The sequence below is a fragment of the Rattus norvegicus genome, chromosome 13 (assembly GCF_021556685.1).
Source record: "Rattus norvegicus strain SHRSP/BbbUtx chromosome 13, alternate assembly SHRSP_T2T, whole genome shotgun sequence".
Taxonomy (NCBI): Eukaryota; Metazoa; Chordata; class Mammalia; order Rodentia; family Muridae; genus Rattus; species Rattus norvegicus.
The window spans coordinates 80,773,668-80,793,142 of NC_141546.1; the positions used below are offsets into that span (position 1 = coordinate 80,773,668).

Genomic DNA, 19,475 nt, shown 5'->3' on the forward strand with positions numbered 1-19,475 from the left:
GGTTCCCTAGGACTTCCATCTCAGTGTTCCTGTCTAGCAGCATCAGACAGCTTTATCTCATCCCCATGTACTAACATGGCTATTTTTTATGAACTTAAAAAAAATCATGAAAAAATTCAGTTTCCATCAATTTGGTAATACTGTGTTATCAAGATAATAAGCCCAACACAGAGTTTTTGGTTGGTTTCTGAACACTGAAATTTGTTATTGCTGGGGGTATTTTTGTTTTAATTTTAAATTAGTAAAACAAGAAAGTAAGAAAACTGACCTGGGACGTGAGGGTGATGCTTGGCTGTGGCTGTAGGAGGTTGGCTTGGCTTTGCTGAGGTAGTTGCGTTAAAAGATTTTGCGCTTGCAGGAGACCTGTGAAAATCAAACATTTCAGGGGGTTAAAAAAGAATATAAATTAAGTTTCCAGCTAATTTCCTAGTAGTTTTGTTTGTCTTCAGAATGTCTAGTTTCTTACCCTAAAATTCAGTATTGTTAATTGTGTTAAGTACAACATGGCCTGAGAATCCAGAACATTAAGTCAAAGCTCTTATGTCTTTAGTATGATCTGCATACGCTCTCTGAAAGGCTCTATTTCCTAAGGAGAGGAACTACTTTAAATGAAAGCATCTGGAAATTTAAAGATGAATTCAACTTCTTAACCCAGAATTCATTAAAGTTCTCTAAGACAGTGCTTCTCAACCTTCCCGTGCTGTGACCCCAACCATAAATTTATTTTGTTGCTACCTCATAATTGTAATTTTGCTTCTGTTATGAGTCATAATGTAAATATCTGATATGCAGGATTTCTGATGTGTGAACCTTGGAAAGGATGGTTTGATCCCTAGAGGGGCAACGACCCACAGATTGAGAACTGCTGCTTTAATGAACCTTGGAACAAGAGAATCTGTTTCTGACAGAAGCAGGCAATCCTCTGAGAGGGAGATGATATTTTCAAGTTCTTAGGACACGACTCTTCACTGAAAAAGTTGAAATGTAAAAGCAACTATCCGCACTGGCCAAGAATAGTGTAAAAGTTCTTGGTAAGTAAAATGGAAGTAAAGATATATGCACACAGTCCTAGCTACTCTGAAGGCTGAGGCGTGAGGGCTACTCAAGCCCCAAAGTTAGAAGCCAGGCTGGACAACATAGTGAGACTGCTCTGTCGTGAACCTCTGGAAGCATTTGTATTATGGACTCAGTTGATTACTGAATTCTATAGGGTTTTGTTGTTGTCTAGTTTGGGGTTTTTTTTGCAATGCTATAAATACAGGGGCAACCCAGAATGTATTTGCACTGAAGAACTTAATTTACGTACTTAGTTTAAAATATAATCATGTTGTTGAAACACTGCATATGAACTTGTGACAAGATAGGAGTAGAGATGGAAACAAGAGACGGGCCTAGCTTATCTTTCTGATTTTCTTACCCACTAAACTTGAATACAGTAAACACTGGAATACATAAAACATTAATAAAAAAATTAAACCTGTCAGATTTTGTCATTTGTTTGTAAGTAAACACTGGATAAATTTAAGAAATTAACATAGGTGTTTATTTGACAATGTAGATCCTAAATATAACAATAACCCTTCCTTTTGTTTGTATTTAAAGCAAATATGGTAAAACTATATGTGCAGATGAAAGCTTTGGCTTCCCTGGGACTGGAGTTATAGCTGCCATGTGAGTGCTGCAAGTTGAGCCTGGTTCCTCTGTAAAGAGTAGCTGTGCTGTTAACTACTGAGCCAAGTCTCTAACCTCTCCAAAGTTCATGCTTATAAAGTAGTTAAGGTGACATCTTTGATATTTAATAAAAATGAGCCAGGGTTGGTGGTATACACTTGCAGTCTCAGCATATGGGAAGCTGAGGTAGAAGTTTAAAATTCACTTGTGCACTATAATCAGACATTGTCACCGAATCAAACCAAACCAAACCAAACCAAACCAAACCAAACCAAACCAAACCAAACCAAACAGATACTTCAGTGGTCTTTCATTACAATTTAAACAGAACAGTGTTTAGTCCTAGGCTCTCTGGTCCTTCCTGTATAGCTTGTTCTTGTTCTTCCTCAAAAGCATGTGTGCACGGTCTTTCTTATTACTGAAGAAGGATCTCTCAGCTGAACCCCAAGCTCCTACAGGCTAGAATAGCCAAATAGTCTGCTGTGGGAAGTACAGGTGGAGTCAGCACACGCAGCTCCATACACGGTTTATGTACATGAGCTATACAGACCCAAATGCAGGGCTCCATGCTTAATGGCAAGAAGCCGCCTCTCCAACTGTGCGCTCCTACCCTCATTTCTTACAACTTTTGTTCTTTCAGAGATCTCTAGCTACACTGCCTGCCCGTTTTTAGTTTAGGGCAGGCTCATCCTCCTCTCACATTCTCTGTACTCTCCATTGCCTACCAGGCCAATAACCCAACTCTACTCCCGGTCACCGGCCTCCACCTCACTAGTCAGTCCCCAGTCAAGGCCACTCGGAAGGCAGGCTTTCCCAGACCACACGCCCTAGCCTCCTCAAGTTAAACTTTTGCCAGGCCAGTCCAATCTCCCTCTTCCTTGGGTAAGTTGTTATCCCAGTCCCTTATTTATGACTACTACTGCTGCTAGAGTTCTAATAAAAGCAGGGGATTTCATCCTGCTGAAAATAATAAACTCCAATAATCAGAGTAATATCAAGATACTTGGCAAATATTCAACAAAGTTCTGAGCAAATTAAGTATAATTATAGATTTTATGGGTTTGAACATAAAATATTGGCTAGTGAAAAAAATATACTTTATGCCAGCAATTAAGAATTAATTTACTAAAACTGTTTAGAAAAGAATAAAAAAATCCTGACTATTATAAAAAAAAAAAAAAACAACAGAAGAAAGTAAAAGTGCAGACATATTAAACATTGAGTATTTCTTTAAAGTTTAGGGGGAAAGTTTTCATTTTTGTTTCTCTGGTAACAAAATATTAAACACATATTTAATCAGAAATTATAACATTGAATGATTAATTTTGTTCATAGTAGCATAGTCTATGAACAAGTTCAAACTTTAGGTCACCCTACCTCTCCCTCTCTGCCATTAAGGCCAGTTGAAAGGGTGAGGAGAAGCCTAGAACGTCCATGAGAACCAAGAAAAGGCAAAATACAAGTTCCTATGAAACATGATTCAGAATATACCGGTAAGAATTTTCCCAAGAATAATCAATTCTTGGAGAATATATTTCTTAAATAGTTCTATAATCACAGCAATGTTGTAATATTACAAACTACAATACTTTCAAAGTCTTAGGTTAACAGCATTTCCTCCCTCAAAAAAAAGCAGAAGTGCTTGCCCAAGTGGAGGCTAATCTCACAGTGGAGATTAACCACAGTGACTCTACTGGAAACAAAGTCTTTTCAGGGCTCTGATCCTTCATATTGCTGGTTAATCTTATTAGATGAAATATGGGTCCTAGGTTACTAAGATTACAGCTCAGTAGCTGTGGTACAAACAGGTTCTGGGTTACCTTTTTTTTTTTCGGTGTGTGTATGTGCATGTGATGTTGTATGCACGTGTACATGGGTAGGCATGTACATGTTTTCAGAGACCAGAATTTTAGGTCAGAGTCTCTTCAATCTCTTTCCACCTTATATACGGAAGCAGAGCCTCTGACTTGAAATCAAAGCTAGCCCCAGTGTGGCTAGATTAGCTGTCCAGCTCGCTTCTCCTACAGAGCTTCTGGAGTCCTTCCAGGCCGGGGTGCCTACCTACTGGTGCTAAGGAGCTGACACTGGGTCTGCATGCTTATGCAAGGGTAAAGAGGAGATGTGAAACTCAGAAAACTTGGGTGGCTTGGCTAGGATTACAGGTTCTAAGCCAACCAATATTCTTTTCCATTCTGTGCTATTTTCCCAATCCTGCAAAAGGCTGGAAAGGAAGAAATGAAGAATATACAAACATACACAAAAAAATTAGAATAGCCATTTCTTGTAACTGTCTTATAAAGGCTCAACTATTAAAAAAAAAGTAAAAGACAATAATATCCTTAGGCTTTGAAAAAAAAATAAAGGAAAGCAAAACTCTGTTATGAGTATTACTAAATCCATTCTTGACTATCCTAACCTCCCCGAGTTTCAGTGTAAATAAGCTTTCTTAATACAAATGGCTAATGTCATGTTTCTACTTTACTTTTTTGTTTTTGAATATCCTACAGAAAACTTTGGAAGATATTAGACATTCAAATGCAGTTCCACAAAGACCTAACTAAAACTTTAGGAAGGGATTCAGAAAACAACCTTTCTCATTTATCCAGTGACTTGCAAATAAACTGAGGTGAGCCTTGGGAATGATGAGGTTGCATGATTTCAGGCTGAAGTCCTGAAAATTTCCTTCGGTAAGCTAGCCTTTACTGATCTTTCAGGACTCTTCTTAGTCTATGTAAGCCATTTCCTGATTTAAGGCACTGCTATAGTTCTCATGAATACTGGTAGTTTGAAACCACACTGAGTAAAAGCATAGATTAAACGGATACTGTTAAAGTGCACACAGCTCTGTGGCACCACTGAGGAGTTAGGGAGGCTTACCCTGCTGGCCCTGGGGGGTCTGAGAGATGATAAACTGTGCTGGTTGCAAGTTGGTGGTTGGGTGCACCAACACGAACTGTTGCAAGTTGAGATTTTGCTGCTGAAGCTGTTGCAATTGTTGAAGATCCTAAAAGCTCAGAAGCAAACACAGATTAGAGAGAGACCCTGAAGTGAAAAGTTGGATTAGTCGTAAGGTTCCTAGGTAATGACCTATGTCATATTAAACAACAATGAGACAACACTTAGCTGTTTTTCATGTCCCAACAGTGTGCCTTCCAAGACTATGTCAGTGTGAGAGATCCTCAGGCCAGAGACGGCTCAGTAAGTAGCAGCACTTGCTGTGACAGACCGAGGGTCTGAGTCTGACCTTACAGCCATGGTGGGAGGGGAGAACCGACTCCTGAGAACTGCTCTGACTCGCACACACAAACAAGCGAACATCAAAAACAAAACTGAAAAACATTAGGGCCTCTGCAAGAAGTTTTATTTTTGAGATTATGATATATATATGTATGTGTGTATATATATATATGTATATATATAACATCATGATTATGTTAAGCCCAATTTTCAGTAGTTACTTAAAATTATTTCAGAATAAATAAATACAGAATAAATGTTCTAAGAGGGATTTTCGATTCAAAAATTTAGTTTGTTATTGGTGTGTGATAAGGTTTATTTAAGCCACACATACATGTGGAAATCAGAAGACAACTCTAAAGTCAATCCTCTACTTCCACCTGCTACCCCTGATGGTAATGTGCCTGCCCCTGAGCGATCTGGACTGGCTCCTTTGAGGCAGGAAGACCCATGCTAAATCTGGGCTCTCCCTTCTGGTGGTGGCCCGCATAAAAGACACCCCCCCCCAAAAAAGGCCCTTTTGCTTCTTGTCTCTGTGCTCTCTCTTCGTCTTGTCATAGTCATCTATCCTGTTGCTGAGGCATTCCTCTACTGGTAAAAGAAACTACTTCTTTAAAGAGTCCAAGATAGAATAAATCAGCTAAGATATCTAGCTGCATTAACTGAGAGACAGCTATCACTGGAGTAGCTGGACCATAGCTTGTAAGCTACTCTAATAAATGCTAATAAATTAATATTCATTCATTCTTTAAGTTCTGTTCCTTTAGCTCTGATCTAAACAGAGACTAAATGGACATTAAAAATTAAGTGAGAAAGAGGGTTTTGTATATTTGACCCATTTTTTTCTAAAGTAAAAATTGAGTGGTACCCAAATTTCCATCAATAAATTAAGATTTAATTCCTGAAATTTGACACCAGCTTATCAAATTCAATTTAGAAATCAATGTTAAGTTATTTAAAAAATTCACATAAAAGTCAAATATAACAAAACAATATGGCTTTATATTGGCTCTAGTATTTTAGATTTTCAGGGCCTTCATATAAATGATCTTATCTATATTAATCTCAGATAAGGCCTCAGAGTTTAGGCACTGACTAATCAATTTATTTGATGAAGAAAATGGGCCAAATCAAAACACTATCTTGATACAGATGGCCACAAAGTAATAGAATCAGTCTGATTCTATTTTAAGTATCTAGTCAAACTCTTGTTACAACTTAAGCACTTCCCACCTCCTCTGGGAATATAAGAGAACTGTTCAGTTTTTTTTTGGAGCTGGGGACCGAACCCAGGGTCTTGCGCTTGCTAGGCAAACACTCTACCACTGAGCCAAATCCCCAACCCCAACCCTGTAATATTTTAATGCAGTTCTCCATGGTCCTAGTCACTCCACGGCAGAAAGATGACTTGCTATCTTTTCCACAAGGGGCAACACTTAACTGTAGAGAGCGTGAAAGAATTCTTGCCTGCTATAATTAGCTAATTAAGATAAATACTGTAATCCCTTGCCTCAGAAATATGCCAGCTTCTTACTCAAGAATTTCATTTAATATGAACATTCAGTTATTCAAATACTCAGCTATATATTTATAATATCAACTCAAATAAGCGAACAGGAAAGAAGGAACAATGTCTCCTTGAATCAGAGTTCCTTGGGTGTTTAAAGACCCATAAAGCAACCAGTAACAGTATGCAGTAAAATTTCCCATTTTATTAGTTGTTTGCTGACCTTGTGACCTTGCGCCTCCCTCACCTGTGCAATCTGTATGGGCTGAGACAGGGGGATCTGCGTCATGGGTGTGGCAGCGGAGGCTGAGATGGTGGCCCCAGCAGCACTGTGCTGTTGGCTGGCGGAGTGTTGCTGCACTGCAGCAGCCAGGAGCTGGGCCTGGGCCTGGGCCTGCTGTAGTAAAAGCTGTTGCTGGGCTGGTGTCAGTGTGAGCTAGAGGAAGAACAAATAAGGAAGAGACTGAATGTTCTCAAATAGGTAACTCAAGTGGTACTAGGTCCTTACTACTGCGTGGCTGGTATGCAACTAAACTGTCCACCAATGAACAAACTACTTGTTCTACCACAGCATCACTTCAGACTTGAACAATCATTTAGGCAAGAAAATTAAAACCTGTGCACAAGAAAACAAAGGATGGCTGCTGACAGGATATGCAAAGACCCAATAGCAAGTGATTAGTCAGATGAACGAGAAGCAGAAGGGTGCTGGCTAGGGGCGGCAAGAGAACTGATAAGGCCCAGCTGGTCTTGATTGTGAGCCTCTCCACCGTATCTCACCATTTCCATGATGTCTTAAGATGTGACTAAAAAACATGAGCCACACTTGTTTCCTTTACAAATCTTCCTCCAGGACCTTCCCTCACCCAATCTTCTGCCTTTGAAAAGCATCAGTTTGCAAGTTTACATTTTCTTCCCAACTTATTACCTCTAAAAAACAGGTGGTAAGAGCCACCCTCTTAAATGCAAATGAAACTAAACGCCCAAATTTAATAGTCTTCAAAGCACAAGAACCTGGAGTTCCAAGTGCCTATTACTATCTTGGACACTAGTCACCAAAACACAAACTCTAACAATAAAGCAAGAAGTGCATTTAGAATAGACTTAAATGTCCATAGCACATCATTTCAAATATGCTTACATCAAAGTAGAAAATGTGCTGGGCCTTTCTTTTGGGGACGTGTTCTGATCAAACAGGAAAGGATCATATTATATCTAATCCCACGAAAAACCATTGAGCAGCACAGCCTGCCTTCTAAACCAACAGGGTCTAATTTAAACATCAATTTCATTAGAAACACACGAGCCAGAGCACAACCATGCAAAAATTCAATACTCTTCAAAATACATGTATGTATATTTGTATTTTTAAATAAGTACATTTATTAATAATATCTAGTGATGGAGTAGTGCAAATAAATGTGCAGTCACACTAGGTGGAATTAATTATAAAAAGTTCTGAAGGTTGATGTAATATGAATTGTTTAGTTTCTTATCATTCCCCTGACATGGTTAAGGAGCTTACTCATTACATTCCCCTCAATTTCTTTCTCCTCACGAAAGAGAACATATACGCTTTCAACACTGAAAAATCATCCCAAATAGTAGCTTAGAACAGAAATCGCTAAACACGTAAACGCTTAACAGTCACAGCAGACAATTTGTTACAAGTAACTACCACTCACTAAGCTACATGCCAAGCGCTGTTCTAAGAGCTTTACATAAATCACAATGGTACTTCAGAGCAGTAGTAATACTTAGAGGAAGGAAAACTGAAGTATAGGGAGATAAAGTAACTAGTCCTTGAGTAATTAGTAATTACACAGACGGGATATGAGACCCCAGTTTATTTTAGGATAATACAAAGTCACTTTATCTTTATTAACGTACTCTTTAATTGTCCAGCCATAACAACTCTAATTTTACCATGGTTATGATTAACAACTGCCTGGCACAATGAAGCAACACTATTTTTAATGTGGGTTAAAAGTTACTTTATTTTGAATGTATGCAGCTGTGACAAAAAGGCATCTTGTAAAGAGTGACCAAAGTAACTCCTCTTCAGAGGACATTCCACATCCAGAAGTTTCTTAAGTACAGCAGTGCATGCCTGTGCCGGCTGCAGCCAACAGTTTTAATGAGATGCAACCAGTGGCCATATAGACACAGTAAGCTCATTACAATATTCTCCAGGAAAACTTACCCCAGTTATCTGTCCCCCGGCCAGCATTAGCTGAGTCTGGGGAATGGCTGACTGCACTGAAGGCTGCTGGGAAGGCTGGCTTGACTGCTGCGAATCTCCGGACTCTTCACTAGATTTAGACTGAAGTGGGGTTGGATAGGAAATGAAATAAAATATCTCAAATAGATGATTAAAAGAAATATACTTCTAACTCTAATTTAAAAAGTATTTAAATATGTGTTATTCCATTTTGAGTTTTGGGGTTTTGTCTTTTTCCTTTCTTTCTCCTATGCTTTTTTGTTATAATACTGAAGCACTTTAAATTTTTACTCTAATCTCAGAAAAGTTGCAATTATAAATTTTTAAAAGAAAAATGAAATTAGTCTTTCACAAATTAACAAAACCTTTCATAACCTCAAATCCCCAGTTCAGGCAATTTTAAAGAATGCTGGGCTGGAGAGATGGCTTAGCAGTTAAGTGCACTGACTGCTCTTCCAGAGGTCCTGAGTTCAAATCCCAGCAACCACATGGTGGCTCACAACCATCTGTAATGGGATTTGATGCCCTCTTCTGGTGTGTCTGAAGACAGCAACAGTGTACTCATATACATAAAATAAGTAATTTTTTTTTAAGAAAAAGAAAAAATGCATTTTCAATTCATTTCTATTATTAGGCCTTTCAAACTAACACTTTGAATATACTTTGTGGCAAGCCTCAAACTTAATCATATATCATCTTACAATTCAATTACTTGACCCACAGAACTTTGAAACTTTTAACCATTTTAAATAAAGAACTCTAAATGCAATATTTTCCACCAAGTAGTGTACAAGCTTGAAAGAAAATAACACAATCACAGTGGTGGTGCATTCCTTTAATCCCAGCACTTGAGAGGCAGAGGTAGGCTAATCTCCGAGTCCAAGACCAGCCTGATCTACGGAGCCCTTGTGTTCCAGGACAGCCAGGGTTAAATAGGGAAACCCTTTCTCAAAAAAAATAAGCAAACAAACAAAATAATAACAAAACAATAGAAAACAATACAGTCAAGAAATATAAGTCTTCAAGGGCCCGAGAGAAAATTTTTTATGGAAATTGAAAGTGGTTATGCAGAGTATTAAAATTCTGCATAGATTTGCATATTTTCCATCACCTGTGTGGGGGACTACAGCAAAGCTAATTAACATAAAAGCTCTGATTAATTCTGCCAGTCACTGAAAGATAATTACAGTGCAGGACTGTAAACATTCTGCACTGGAGATAGAGCCTGTTTGCCAACATCTCTCTAAGGGATGTTAAGTTTACCATGGCAACCAAGGCAATTTTCTACCTCCTCTCTCTCAGAAAGGAAGGCCACATTATCTCTTTTTCTCTCCTTGTTTCCATGTGTTACTGGGTCCATATTCCACAAGATTTCAGAGAATATTCAACCCCAAATCTTTAGTCATTAGCATTACTGAGACCAATCTTTCTTGACTATTAGTTTCCCAAACACTACAAGGAAAGGCTGATGGAAACATTATGGAGTTGTGCAGAGTTCCCTGATGTGGGAACTAAACTGGAGTCCTCTGTAAGAGCAATATAGGCTGCTCTTACCCACTGGCAATGACTCTAGTGCCCTTTAATTTTACTTCTGTTCAGAGCAGAGACGATCGCTTACAATGTTGTCAGTGTCTTTATACAAAGCTGGGCTCCAAAGGTTATTGGGACTTTAAAACTCCAGCTCCCTGATTCTCTATCCAGTGTTTCTGGGATAAGTAGAATAATACTTGAAAAGCTATTTTGTTTTGTGTTTAGTATGTGTTTCCGAACTTCATTCTAAACTCTGAGAGTGGATTTCTTCACCTGCCCACCTTTGGCTCACACACAGGAGCAGATTAAACTGATTTTCATTAATAACAACTATTACCATCTGGATTCAGCAATAAAAAAAAATAAAAACAATAAAATTAGTAAACAGTAACAATCCCAAGTAGTTCCTATTCTAAATTATGTGCTCATTACAGGGAATTATGGAAAAATAATCCATTTGCTCATATTCCAACTTACCTGTACATTTAAAGATTGAGCAGCAGCCTGTAAACTTGTCCCAGCGAGCTGGACCTAAGAGGAACGTAACCAACAATGGACACAATAATCTAAAATATTCTCATTTATCACTAGAGGGTGTCATCAAGAAATACTTCAGATACTAAGATTTAACACCGAGTTAGAATTGAACATTCAAAGATATATTTTACGGGGTTAAAACTTTACATATGAACTCACAGTTCCCCTCACTCCACTGACACCTGCAGAGATGTCTTCTGAACTAGCACCATTACTGACTGTGCCATCAAGCATGCCATTTGCTCTGGGTGGGTGCTCCTCACTTTAAACTCTGTTGGCAGTCATCAGTTGCTTAGGGCCTACAAACATAACTTATATCTCCCAAATTGCTTTAGAGAATCTAAAAACAAACTGTCCCCATGCATTGTACCTATCGTTATGAACAAAAGAATTAGTTAAGAGAAATAATTTATCCTATGGAAAAAAAAATCTGTCTCAATATTCAATATTCATATTTTTAAAAATTCAAATCATGGTCATATTAAAGTAAGGACAGATATGCAATTAGAAAACTATCATTTGGCAGTCATAATATAAACCTGATTTAGAAAAGAGTCACGATCTAAATAAGGACAAAATGAGAATAAGAATTTATATGTGCTCCACTCTCTCTCCACAGACACTGAGAATTATGAAGGGTAAAAAGGTTAAGTTCACAAGGAGAGCTATCTGACATACAATGTCACTGTGGGAGATTTGCATTCTGCTGTAAGCACTGTGAAGAGGAGTATGTTTCTTATGCTGTAATCCTATCAAGAGTGGCTAACCTGAGTCTAAATTAATCTAATCCCGCCAAGAAAGCAGACAAAACCAAATTGTGTAACCTTCTTGAATGTTTGGTTTGTAGTCTTAAAAACTGTTTTTTTTTTAAATTAAATATTTGTTTGTTTGTTTATTTATTTATTTATTGAGGGAGTTTGTTTTCTCCTTCTACTATCTTGCAGCCCCTCAAAGGTTAATAATGTCTTGAAAGTAAAGAAAGACTAAGAAGACTATAAACTAGACTAGAATAAATGGAAGATTACAAAATGGTGTGTCGCTGGTCTTTGTTGCTTTGTGGGTTCATTTTCTCACCCTTTGCCTACTCTCATGGTTTTACCCCCATCACAAAATAAGAGAGAAGGGAGGGAGGGAGGATGGGGGGGGGAGAGAGAGAAAGAGAGAGAGAGAGAGAGAGAGAGAGAGAGAGAGAGAGAGAGAGATCCTGAATCTGACTTCTTTCCTTTTGTTTCTTCTTTGAGCAGGACTATTAACAAAGCACACCCATCCCCTGAACAACCACCTAACCCCCTAAAGGGGTGCTAACACTTACATACACCCCTGAACACTTTCCAGATTCCAAACACCCCACAGTGGATACAACTCTGCAGCTGGCAAAACCACAACCTCTGCTATAGCATAAGGCAAATCAGAGGCAGCTGCTACAGAGTCCGAAGCAGCCCCACACCCCTTATCTGGGATTAAGACAACACTACCTTCTTACAATATTTGTGTTTTTAAAGAAACTCAAATTCCAAAATTGTCAGGGCAGAATGGTGGACGTGAGAATAAATAGGAGAGAACAGGGAAGCTTCTGTATAAGGATCCAGGCAACTAGCTGGACACCGATGAAACGTTATGAAGCATTCTAACTTGACCTCACTTAAAAACAAATTTGAGGACAGTTTCCTAGAATTTCACTTATTTTCCAGTAGAGCAAAATATTTGTTTTAAAAAAATTGGTTTAGTAGTCTACTGACATTTCTGTAAAAGAGAGGAAACTTAAATGGACAGAACTCATGCTCTCTTTTAGACTGTGGGGAAGTCATGTGGTATCAGGGTAGTAATTGAAAACCAGTTTCTTTTTTTTTTTTTTTTTCTTCTTTTTTTTTTTGGAGCTGGGGACCGAACCCAGGGCCTTGCACTTCCTAGGTAAGCACTCTACCACTGAGCTAAATCCCCAGCCCTAAAACCAGTTTCTTAAAATCTGAAATTAAGAGGATAAGAGTCAAGCAAGGTTCTGAGTAGCCACCTAAATGACAATGGTTTCCTGGTAGCAGTAACTGGTCTTACCAGCATCAGTAACCTATCACAGACTCAAGCGCATGTTCATGTAAAGAAGCGACCCGGTATATGGTATATATGTGCCATGCAACGAAGAGCTCTTTAGTTCACACAGTTATAGAATCAATAGCTAGCTACACAAAATCTATTAATTCTACTCGAACCACTCAACAGAATTACACGCGATCTGAAATAGCCTCCCTAGCATGCCATGCTTCCTTGCTTACAACAAGCATTCTCAGATGGCTGGTGAGCAATGTACCTGGTGAAGATGCCCAAGGAAAGCCTGGGCCTGGGCTGTGGAGATGGCCCCTCCGACAGGCACGGGCTGCTTCTCAAAGTCCAGGCCATTGGTCTGTGTGCCTGGAAAGCAAGCAAAGTAACCATTAAATAAAGCAAATCCAAATAAGCAAAGCACTCAACTACAGTTACCAGCATCACTAGGAACTTGTCTTGAACAATCACTTTTCTAGGTATCTTCGAAGAGGTGAAGAGATTTGGAGAAATGGACATTAGACACGATGGGATGGGAGTCAGCAGCTCTGTAGCACGGGAGACAGAGAATGTAAGAGGTGGAAGATGGGGGGTTGGGGATTTAGCTCAGTGGTAGAGCGCTTGCCTAGCAAGCATAAGGCCCTGGGTTCGGTCCTCAGCTGGGGAGGTGGGGGGGTGAAAAATGGGGAGAGATGCTAGGAAAGGAAAGGTTGTTCTCTGGATGTGAAACAGTCATGAACTTGGACCAGTAGGGACCTGTTAAGTTCCACAAGATCAAGCCAGTCAAAGTTCTAGCATTACAGAGGCTCCATCCCTCTAACAAGGAGCCACAGGAGTTGACTCCTACTAGTAGGTTTCCTGTGCCCCAAACCCATCTACATATGGGCAACACTAATTGTACTTAGTGGGTTATCAAAACAACATCACCCCCACTCCCCCAACACACACACCAACAACCAAAAGAAGTCATGGGAAGGGGATATGAGAGGAGTTGAAGGAGGAAAATAGGGAGTGGCTATGATGATAATTTATAAAACACATGCATAAAATTCTCTAGAATAAAGAAAAAAATTAACTAAAAAAATAGAGGAAATACAATAGAGTGCTAGTTTGGATGAGAATGGCCCCCACAGGCTTACGTATTTGAATACTTGGTCCCTAGTTGGGAAGGTGAAAACTATTTTAGGAAGTATGACCTTGTTGGAGGAGTCATGTTACTAGAGGGAACTAGAGGTAGGTTTGAAGTTTCAAAGTCCCATGCTAGTCTTCCCTTCAGCTTTATGGTTGTGGTTATTGTTTCAAGATGTGAGCTCTCAGCTACTGCTCCAGCATCATGCCTGTCTGGCTGCTACCACATTCCCATCATGATGGTCACGAATCATATTCTGAAACTGTAAGACCTTGATAAACTTTCTCCAGCAAGTTGTCTTGGCCATGGTGTCTTAGCATGGTAACAGAGAAGTAACTAAGACAACTGATTTCTCTTCAAAAGGTAGAACAAGTATGTTACACTTGCTAAACAATGTTACAATGTTACACATGTTGAACAATGCTTAAAAAGCAGGTCCACCATAAAATGTTGACCCCCATAAGAGTTTCTGAGCTGGGCAGCTGTGGCCCACACCTTTAATCCCAGTGCTTTGGAGGATCTCTGTGAGTTCAAGGACCAGCCTGGTTTACAGAGTGAGTTCCAGTACTGCCAAAGCTACACAAAGAAACCTTGGTAGCAGTGAGGCTGGGGAGAGAAAGAAGTTACTGATCACAGTATGAGATACAGTAATTGGAGCAACCAGGTTTAAACTGGCATGGCATTTATGGTGGCTTTTAAGAAGAGACCAATTTGGGGTTGGGGATTTAGCTCAGTGGAAGAGCGCTTGCCTAGCAAGCGCAAGGCCCTGGGTTCAGTCCCCAGCTCCGAAAAAAAAGAAAAAAGAAAAAAAAAAAAAAAAAAAAAAAGAAGAGACCAATTTTACTGTTGGAAAGGATGGTATATACTATCCCAAGAGAAGGTCTCAGGCTGTCTTCTACTCGTGTCCTACTTAGTTAAGTATTCTACTGATATTTTACTACTGTTGGAGACACTTTAATGAGAGGCAGTCTGATAGTTAAATCACCCTTTATATAAAAAAGTTTTATTACGTGTAATGACTTCCTCAATATAAAAGTAGAAATTCCTGTATATATCTCCCACCCACCTCCAATAGGGTCTCACAAAGAGCACAGACTGGCCTCAAACTCCTGACTTTTCTTCCTTAATTTCCCAAGTGCTGAGATCACAAATGTGTGCTATCAGAACCAGCTTCACTACTTCTAAAACAATCCCAATGTTCACCATTACATATCCAACTTTCTTGAGTCCATCCAAATCCTACACATTGATTCTACGTTCAGTTCCCATATAAAATGGTACCAAAGCTCCTTAAAAATTAAAAGGCACTAAAATAACATGAGAACTGATTTCCAGCATCCCGCGTACAGGAGACTACTGTTAATACTATTAGCACTTAATACTGTTCAATTGCTATGACTTTGTCTTTTGAGAAGATGGGATAAAGGATAGTAGATGTACTGTAAATATTTGAATCCATAAAAATATGATATATTGGCATCTCAAAAGCCCTCCTGGCTGGGGAAAGACCACCTCTCCTGAGTACTCTGTGGTCTAAGCTTTTCCCTCCCTTCTTGTTCTTTTGACTATTAGGGTTGTTTCCTGGTTTTTTTGTTTTTTGTTTTTGTTTTTTGACTTCTAACTATGTGCTTTTCCCAGGAGTGTCACGTATGTCTATCTCCAGAACCTGTTAGCATAATAAACTTGGCTTTTCTGAGCCTTCACTTGCCTTTTTTTGTACCAATTAACTGAGTGACTGACTGACCATTAGGTACAAGAAGAGAAGACAGTTCCAATGTACACAGGTACTAAAATAATCACTGATATATATAGAAATGTAAGCTACAAAGTAAGATAATTTCTTTTAATAAGATTTCTGTGACATTGTGAGATGAGAGCAGAAATAAGACATTAAAGACAAACGATTCTTGCTAAACTAGACTAACAAAGAAAGATGGTCTGACACAAACAACCCAACTGAATCTGACATGAGCTGTTATGAGGAGACAGTGATGTTCAGAGGCAAAAACCAAGTAATACTTGGGTTTACATGCTTGGAAGAATTGGAACACTGGAAAAAGGAACCAGGAAGAGTTTATTCACTAGGCTCTTGGCCAATGAATCATGTAAAATGATTAATATTAGACACATGAAGGTCTAAAGATCCTGAAAAAAGACCAAAGTAGTCTAGAGTACATCAAGAAATGACAGGCTAGAGTCAAAGATTCTGCAGACTAGCACTATCAGGCTTCTTTGGAATCTTGTATCCATAATGCATACAGAAAAATAATGCATACAGAGAAAAACAGGTTAAAGACAAACAGGCAATTAGAAAGCAAGTGGGTTGGGAACTCTTGGTCCTAGTATCCCCAAGTGCTAAGGAAAGAATAGGGTAGTTTTATCTGTCCAATTCTATAGGAAAATATCAAATCATTGAGAAATTAATCTGAAGAAAATAGAAGACAGTAGTAAAAGACCAATATTTAATGAAATTGGGAAAACTCTAGAAAACAGCATTTATCAAGACTGACTCAAGAAGAAATAGAAAATACAAGAGTCTTATAACATTTAAAGAAATCTGATTAGTAGATTAAAAAAAAATCTCTCCCAAAGAGAATGCAATTCCCAGATAACTTTACCAAGAAATACTTCCAAAATTTCAATGAACGATTAATTCAAATTTATATATTTTCCCCAGAGAACAGAACAAAGCACAAAACACGTCCTATCTCATTCACTAAAGTCAGCATAACCTTGATAGCATAACCTGACAAAGATAAGTATAAAAAAAGAAAAAGAAATACAAGCAAGTTTCATTCATAAACACGGTTACCTTCACACAAAAACAGCAGGAAAAGAGGAAATATTTGGGGCTACAGAATGAAGACTGGGATGAGCTCAAGGGCAGCACCAGTTACATGGCACAGGCCCAGCTAAGAAAGATCTGAATTATTGTCAGGTTTATCAATCGGAATTCTCATCTCGCATGAAGTTCTGTTTCTCTCTTCTGCCTCGATTTCCTCCCCTTCTCAGCAGACAGAAGCAGTAAGTCTATACCTCCTCTTGACTACAGAACTACATGACATACTTCTCTGACATTTGGTGGGCAGCACAAGAAATAAAACTGAACCAGCAAGCACACAATACTGTTGAATCTCCAATCTGCTATGCTTGGAGAAAGAGACCCCCAGGCTACATAAGGATGATTTTATTTATGCAACATATTAGATAAAAGTAAAATTGAAAGGGGCCATTAAAAAAAACTGATCTTGCTTTATAAATGTGAGAAAAATACACAGAAATATTTCCACTGTACAACTGCATAGTAACTAAGCTCAGACTGAGATTTTGAATTTTTTTTCTACCAACTGCCCTCACATTTCTCCCAACTGCTCTTATATCCTATTACCAAGAAATCCAAATCAGTGCTTATTTGCAAAATACTACCTAAGTGACTGACCAGTAACTGGAGCACACTGGGGTCACAGGGACACATAGGCATGAGAAATGGGGGGGGGGTTGGATTCTGTCTTAGAGATTATCCCAGTTACACTAACTACTTAAAGATTTATTTATTTTTAATTTTATGTGTATGAGTGCTTGACCTGCATGCATATCTGGTACTATGTGCATGTAGTACCCATGAGGGTCAGAAGAGGAAGCTGGATCTCCTAAAACTAAACTACAGATAGTTGTGAACTGTTATTTGAGTGTTGGGAACCGAACTCAGGTCCTTTGGAAGAGCTGTATGTACTCTTAATTACCGAGTCATTTCTCCAGCCCTCATTCACTATTTCTTTTAAATCAAAACAAAATTTTAAAGAAAGAATCAAATTTTATATGAGAAATATTACTAATTTAATAATGACAAACTTTGGCAAAACGTCTCTAAACAGGGAACATTATTCAGTATTCTCATATTCTTTACCATGAGTATTATTATTCAGAGATCACTCAAATTTTTGTTCAGTGTCAGTTTGCCTGAGATGGGTTCCTTTCACTTTTCCCCTCCTGCTCAATGGCTTCTTTAAATCTAGTTTCTGAAAGGAGACTCATTCTGCCCACTTACCATTATTTATAGGAGGCAGACAATGCTCTTGCTGCCATTTCTCCACCAAAATGAAAATCTGTAGCCTGTGAACATTACCTAAAACTGTGTGACTAGGAACATCAGCATGTCATAAACATGGGTGATGGAGAAGGGAAAGCCATGCCAGAGAGAACTGTAAAGTGATGATACTGTTAACCAGGAACAGATGGGAAATGCTGCCATCTTCTCCAGCCCTGAAAGTCAGTTACTATTCACTAAACACTGGGACTTACTTTCCTTGGGATTAACCTAAAGGCCTGACTAACTATAAATAATTGTTTCCAATTTCTAACTACATTTAAACCTGTTTTGTCTTAGCACAAAATCATCACTTTCCAGATAACATCAGTAGTTTCCAATAGATCAGTCCTTTGAGAAATTAAACTTAGCCTCTAATTCAACTCAGTTTTGTTTTTTCCTCCCAATGTTAGGAGCCCAAGATTATTTTTCTACATATATAAAAATGCATTTGTTACTGTGTCAGATGCAATATCACAGTCACACAAATCACAAACTACTTCAGAATGAAAATTTATTTTAAAGATTTATGTATTTCATGTATATGAATTCACTGTAGCTGTCTTCAGACACACCAGAAGAAGGCATCGGATCCCATTATAGATGGTTGTGAGCCACCATGTGGTTGCTGGGAATTGAACTCAGGACCTTTGGAAGAGCAATCAGTGCTCTTAACCACCGAGCCATCTCTTTAGCCCCTGCACTTTTCTTTTTAACTGTAAAAATGTTTGCAAAAATACTCCACTTTCAATAGAACAAAAATGACTTGTTCTGAAGACATGAGCTCTGAAAAAAAAATCTATTAAGACCAAGATAGCCATTTTAGTCTCAGGTCTGAGAGGTACTACAGATGTAGTATAGCTGCCTGTTCCTATCCTTATTCTGTTAGAAACTCTAGGAACATGAGGATTGAGACTATGTATATTACACATACCTTACCTCTTTGCTTCCAGTAACAAAAACATAGTTTTAAAATTGGAAATTTAACCTAACTTGCAGGTATGAGATCTCTTTTTTTAATGTGAAATTGGAGCCCATCTAGGTATTCAATATACCTAATGTAATGAGAGCTAAATGTAACACACTGACAAGAGAATTATTCAGCTATTCTCCTGTATCTTAAGCATCATTGAATGCTCATCCCTTGAAAGGGGAGGGGAAACGCATGGCTTCTTTAAAGAATAAACCAGATGCCTGACACTGGGGCAAAGACGTAATCTGCCACAATCCCCAAGGCCAGACATAATCTTTAGGGGACATTTGTGGACAGAAGCAACACTAACAAGCCAGAAGATACAGAGGAAGGAGGCTCAGCTCAGACAGTACAGTGCATGGGAAAGAAATGATGACCTCTACCACCTGCGGTACTTTATATAACTTAGCACAGCTCTGAGCCTCAGGTCCACAAGGGGATCCGATTTCTGGGGCCACTCAGCTGCCATTCATTACTGTAGAGCCCCAAAACTTTACAGCTCTAGAGGTTTACTTGATATCCACAACTGCATGCTTCAAGCAAGTG

The 19,475-nt window shown here is 38.7% G+C and overlaps 1 protein-coding gene across 5 annotated transcripts in view; it reads right to left on the reverse strand.

The window, feature by feature from the left end:
- Nucleotides 1-19,475, reverse strand: part of Pou2f1 (POU class 2 homeobox 1) — a 142,708-nt gene that overhangs the window by 43,007 nt on the left and 80,226 nt on the right. For all 5 annotated transcript variants that reach the window (XM_087579918.1, XM_087579916.1, XM_087579917.1 and 2 more), the window contains 6 exon segments: nucleotides 13,009-13,109; nucleotides 10,644-10,697; nucleotides 8,619-8,738; nucleotides 6,663-6,851; nucleotides 4,549-4,675; nucleotides 269-363 (listed from right to left, as the gene is read on the reverse strand). In XM_087579918.1, the coding sequence (XP_087436044.1) occupies nucleotides 269-363; nucleotides 4,549-4,675; nucleotides 6,663-6,851; nucleotides 8,619-8,738; nucleotides 10,644-10,697; nucleotides 13,009-13,109 (686 nt within the window).